General features: G+C 54.7%; 1 protein-coding gene across 1 annotated transcript; it reads left to right on the plus strand.

Moving 5' to 3' along the window:
- Positions 1 to 2,034: 2,034 nt before the first annotated feature.
- FIBRA_03856 (uncharacterized protein) lies at positions 2,035 to 3,882 on the plus strand (the record flags this gene model as incomplete). The annotated part of the gene is made up of 11 exons (XM_012325682.1): positions 2,035 to 2,107; positions 2,168 to 2,200; positions 2,252 to 2,271; positions 2,328 to 2,342; positions 2,694 to 2,744; positions 2,799 to 2,916; positions 2,964 to 3,095; positions 3,165 to 3,384; positions 3,419 to 3,442; positions 3,496 to 3,544; positions 3,628 to 3,882. 11 exons carry the CDS (start codon positions 2,035 to 2,037, stop codon positions 3,880 to 3,882), a joined length of 990 nt encoding a protein of 329 aa, XP_012181072.1.
- Positions 3,883 to 6,000: the final 2,118 nt, after the last annotated feature.

The raw sequence follows: 6,000 nt of genomic DNA on the forward strand, positions 1-6,000 counted from the left end.
CAACATGACAGCTGCAGACGCGCGGGTTCACGGAGGTTTCAATGCTTGGGCACGACCACTATGTTGTTCAGCTAGCATCATGAGTGATGCCGGTATGTGGTATATTGTGGTGAACCCTGTATCTTACTGGGTCTGCTCAGGCGTCTACCCACCCCCTGTATTGACGAGAATTCAAATTTGAGGACGCAGCCCTAGGGATGCAAAAGCGCTCTGCTTAGAATGTCATCGTGAGAGGGGTGCCAATGTGATCAAGTATGTGGCGCAGGAACTTCTACGCGCGGAGATCCGTCGACGGGGAACCCTGAAGGCGTGATAGGTTTGCTGGTGAATTACTAGACAAGAGATGGAGTGAACGCCATAGACCCTGCTTCGCGGAGAGATTGATGCTCCTGGGACACGAAGGCGGTCATGTCATAGCGAACCATATTATCTGGAACATGACTGCATCTTGTACGACTGTCGAGAGTGTTTTCGCTCGTTGACACGAAAACTGCGCGCATCTTCGACATCCTCCTAGGCTATGCTGCGATCACGGCCAAACGGTAGTCAAAGACGGATGTGGATGTGGGATCGATTGCGAAGCCTGTAGCATGATGCATGAGCGCACAATGATACGGTAGAGACCGCGTTTCACACATGATCATAATCCATCCAGGTGCGTCTGACAGATCGATTCGACTGAATAGTAACACTTTTTTTGTGCAGAGGATGATTACTTGTGACAGTAAAAATTCTCGTCTTACCAGAAAACTTCATGAATCTGCGGTGGCTGACGTTCACAGAATCGTCATTACTACTATATATCCTGGTATACGCTAGCGCAAATTTGTCCCGAAGAATAGCATCGTACCATTTTCGCCTAGCCGAGCATCGTCTTGGCTGACTTCATTAGTGTCTCGCTACACATGGAGACACTGCCATCACTGCATATACTCGATGCGCACAATTCATACCGCGAAGTTTAAGAGAATTGGAAGTCACGCACGTGATGCGAATTAATGGTTGTCGACTTGCTGCCATCAGCTTGGAGTCAAACAAACTCCGGATCTGCCACCTGCAGCACAGGCTGGCATTTTCCTTGGACCTATCAGTCTCTTTTGTCAGTCTATACACCGGGGCGACCACTGACCGGTACTGACCGATCTCGAGGTGGACAATCACTCCTCGGGCTTGACGCGTGTTCGTATGTATACCCGGCTTGGTCCCACTCGTCTCCGGAGCAATTTTGCAAGCTATGCTCGGACCTCGGACTCGTTTCGAAAATTGCAGTCTCGACTCGAAATGTTCTCCGCTGTGATGAGACGGAACTGGGTAAAATTGCTCCATCTTCAGTGCAGTACTCCACGAGGACCGCCAGACCGATCAATTTACTGAGATGGGGCCATCGCGAAAAACCGCTGTCCGTAGTGCGTACGCATAATTGTATCGCCGGCGATTTCTGCTGGAACAAGCGCGATTTCAACGAGACCCCTGGTAGAGTCGGTCAGCGCTGCAGCGCGCTATCATCACCTGTAGGAATATCCCGGCCTCCTGCGCCTTCCCACATACATGCTTCTTCACCATGAATAGGCTGGTCCGGGCGATTATTGGCATGACAATCGTGGGCATGCAAGTTTGCACGGTAGGGTAGATTGCTGGTCTGCATAATGAACGAAGGCTTAGCGAGTTGCGGACGGAACGGAGGGCGCGGATTCATCCTGGAGAGTTTATCTTTTTGTTCTGGAGCGGGAATGGAAGCGCCGGGGTAAATGGCCCCCCAGGCACCACAAGACTCGGGCGCAGTGTAGCCGGCTATGGGCGTTTGTGCCCAATCGCACTGTTCTGCGCGGAATACTCCTCAAGCGATCGGATTCTGGGCTAACTAACCACGCATGATGACCGCGACGACAAGCACCCTGGCTCCTGGGCGGCCTCACGGACGTTTTTAAGTGGCTTCTCATATCTCACCACCTCTTCTTCTCCGCCGCCCATGACTTTCCTCTCCTGCCCCTTCCTTCCATCGCTTTCGTTCCTTACCTAGGCCTGCCCTGTGCGATGGCGATGAAAAGTACCGCGGATATTCTCAGTGTCTTTCTCAAGGACGTCCAGACCATCCGGTACTCTGAGCGTGCGTGTGCGCCACACCCGCCTTGCTTGGAATGCTGACACACGACCTGCCGATCTGCAGTGGCGTCGAGTATAATCATTGTTTATGACCAACGTATGTTCTAGCTGACCGACACGCGAATGAGTGCTCACGTTATCGTTCAAGTTCTGACGCTGGACCAGGAGGTGTGCTCTTTCGTTGCTTGATGTCGTGGACGCGGTTAACATCTCCGCGTGGATAGTACGAGCTCATTTGGGTGCGTTCCATCGTTGACCTCATATCTTGGAGATGGTCATTGACTCGTGCTGGGAAGAGTTCCCCATGGTCACCGGGAAAGTGCTTGTTTCTTATTGTAAGCGTCACGTCCACAATCTCCATTCTGCTCATTTCGCTGACCATGTATCTCAGAACCGTTATTACACGCTCATTACAGTTATGTGCGCTGTACCCGTTCATCTCATCTCTTGGCTTCGCTCACAGTCTCTTCCGGTGCAGATTCAACAACTATGGCAAGTAGCCGCGTTTCGATATATGTGTTCCTCACGGTGACGACAGCGATCTGCCATGCAGCATTGTTCAGTCCACATATCACTGATAGCGTGAGTAGCACGTTACTCGACGTTTCTTCATATTTGACCAACCTCTGTCGGTTACAGTTGTAGGTGCCATTACGAAATTGCCCACCATTGCCCATCTGAACTGATCTTGGCAGCTGTACCTATCATGCCTACAATCACTCGTATCGTTGACAACTGAAATTCACACTGTAGGTCTCACCTGGTATCGATGGCAAGGCTGGACAGGCGTCATCACTTTTGTGATCGCCGAACGTAAGTAATCATGGCCTCCTCGCGACCGGTACTCACACTACCACCAGTCATCCTCCAACTCAGGCTGTACGCGCTATACCTCCTCGACAAGCGTATCCTGATCTTCATGGTGACGTGCTCTCTTGCCGCTGCTGCGTCCTCCGCGGCGATCATGGGCTCGGTCCTGGCCAACATCACAGGTACGCTCTTGCCGGCTCTCATCCGCACCCCGCTGCATGCTGATGACTTGCACCGCTCTCCGCTATCAGCGACGGCACACCCGTTCCCCGGGTACTCGTTCTGCTACGCGAGCGGGATCTCGGCCCATTTCTACGCGTTCTGGATCCCGATGCTCGTATCGGAGAGCGTGCTGTGCGGTCTCGCGCTCGTGCGCTTCATGCAGTCGCACCGCGCGCGCTCGACGCTGTTCATGTCCGGGATGCGGCTCGTCGAGCGGCTCATCCGCGACTCGGTGTTCTATTTCATTGTGTGAGTGTTCGCTTCGCGCAGCTGAGATTGCCAGGTCCGAGATGTGGCGTCGGCGTCGGTGTGTGTGTGCGCGCGGTGGTGCGTGAATGCTGATGTGTGTGGCACCCGTAGGATGTTCGCCACATATCTGGTGAACGCGATCGTGTTCGTCGTCGGGACGGTACGTGTGCCCGCTGCCGGAGAGCTGCCGAGAGGGCTGATAACCCCCCCCCTCCCCTCCCCTCCCCTCTTCCCCCCGCACAGACAGCGGAAGTGGAGATCCCGGTCGGCTTTGCGGTGGCACTGTCGTGCATACTGGGAAATCGGCTGTGTCTCAACGTCCGGGGGATGATTCGGGCGGAGCAAGAGCTGTCTTGTACGTCGTTCTCGGTGACGGTCGAGGACTCGCGGCTGCCGACGACGAACGAGATGCCTGTGTTTACCGTCGAGAGCGGCTCGCAGCTTCCTGCGATACAGCTGTCGGAGCTGCGGACGATGAAGTCGACCAGGAGCTGGTGATGAGTGGCGACATGGATGTTCGTTCGTCACGGTGTCCGTCCTGATTCTGCTTTGCGGTCGATGTTGATGTATGATAGAGTCTGATCCGAGCGGTTCGTTGTTGCTCATGGTGTCGTCTCTCGCATGTTGGACATTTCTTTGCGGTGGGCACATAAGTCGAAAATCTTGCTGATCGGGCGCCATCGCCTGACGCTCGGATCGATTTGGAAGTGATGTCGCAGGCCGGTGAGGTATGTGTCTTTGAGCTCTCTGGCGATGCTGATTCAGATTGTGAAGGCGCAATGGCCTGGAGAAAGCGAAGACGCACACACATGCACATGTGCCCCATCCGAGATGGGATGGTCGAGTGGCCACGGTGCTGCGCTCAGGACGGTCGGCATTGGATGCGGTCTGTCGCGCGTGGTACCTTTCGCAGGGCCCTACACATGACACACGATGCACCTCAGCACCGGAATGGAGAGACACACGCGTCGCCTCGTCAAGCTGTCGAGCGAGGACGCAAACCGATCGCCACTGCCGGGATTGTGGAGATCTGGCTGAGGCCATTCGCGATGCGTGTGGCACGCCTCGATCTCTCGGTCGGTGAACATGTCAGGCGGATCGCACTCGGGCTGTTGCCTCACTGTCCAGCGTTTGAGAAGACGTGAATGTTTCATTTCCTCTTCAACAACCTAAACTCGGCTGACCTACCTGTGTGCAAATCATCCGAGGGAGCAGTCATCTCGTCGCATGCCAGTGGACAGTGAGCCAGACGTCAGGCTGGTGGTCGCCCTGTCTGACCGTGCGGTCACTGAATGCATGCACCTCATGGGCCCCTCCACGCATCTGCTAACGATCGTCGTCTTGTGATGAAAGTGCATGTGGAGTCTCACGGGCAGCCTTCCTCCACATCATGTCATTATCTAGCTCGATGACGACCGCATCGTTGCTGTCCCAAGGGGCATATGCTGGCTCCAAGAAGCTATATCCTTCCTGTGCGATATGCAGCCCCAGCGGTTCGCCTATGGTCAGTTGACCATTCGACCGACCGTCTTTTGTCAGGGCACAGACGACATTGGTGAGGTCGGACGGGACATCGCGCGTCGACGTCCGCCTTCAGTTGGTTCCTGGTGCCACCTTCCACCTTAGGTAGTACTAAAACGAAGAGGATCCCAAGACAAGACAAGATCTGGGAATTGGATGACGCACGATCCTTCCAAGCCGCTAACGAACAGTGAGCGCTTGAGCAGCTGCACCGTGTCGATGAGTGGCGGATGTGGTAAGCGAGTATACCCTTCCAGAGACACTCACCCCGTATAGGTTTCGAGCGGCTGCTATCCATGAAAACTTGCCAGCGAATGGCATGTATCGTACCACTTTGACACACCGCTTCGAGTCTTTGGGAGCCGCCTCAAATGCTGATTTCTGCGATCTGCGCCGCCCCGCATGCTGTCTGCGCTGTTTGACGGTCTCTGGGCTCCGAGCTACTGAGCCGGGTACAGCAGTCGAACTATGTGGAAGCCTCGGATTGTCTCCCCAATTGTCTCGATCAGACGGCACGCTTTGGCTGCTTGAGGTCGACGGGGTCAACGACGTTTACAATATGATCGTCTTGGCTGGGTCGCCATGTCGCGAGTTCTTTCTCTACAGTCAGCTGAACCCATTTGTTCCCCGTGAGACCTCGCGCCGGAAATCGACTCGCAAACGCCGCCGTAGAGTCTCCACTTCTCGGTTACCTGGCCCCTTTATCTCCATGGCGAGCCGGTAGAGCCCCATGTAGACAGTGGGCTTTGGCATGAATGTACGCTTCTCGCCCACCCTGGTCAGGATGTCTTCAGTCTCATGTCGACCCACCCATTCCATTACATTACCTGATAGGCCGACAGACGTACAAGACTGACCCGAGGAACGTACATACAGATCAATCAGACCCTCGCCAGTGGGCCGCACGCAATATCGCGCCCTGTACAAGCTGTCTTTACACTTTCGGCTACCTGCTGTTCGCCGCATGCTGATAAAGGTACTCTCTGGAGAGATCTGGCGGAGACGCCTCTCGATGAGACGAGTGGCGTTGTGTAAGCAAGTCCGATGCTTGTGCATGCGCCTGTGTCAGCATAAGAGACGAGTAGCGTGCTGGAC

This window comes from Fibroporia radiculosa (genome assembly GCF_000313525.1).
Source record: "Fibroporia radiculosa TFFH 294 genomic supercontigs, scaffold2314, whole genome shotgun sequence".
In the NCBI taxonomy this organism is placed as follows: domain Eukaryota; kingdom Fungi; phylum Basidiomycota; class Agaricomycetes; order Polyporales; family Fibroporiaceae; genus Fibroporia; species Fibroporia radiculosa.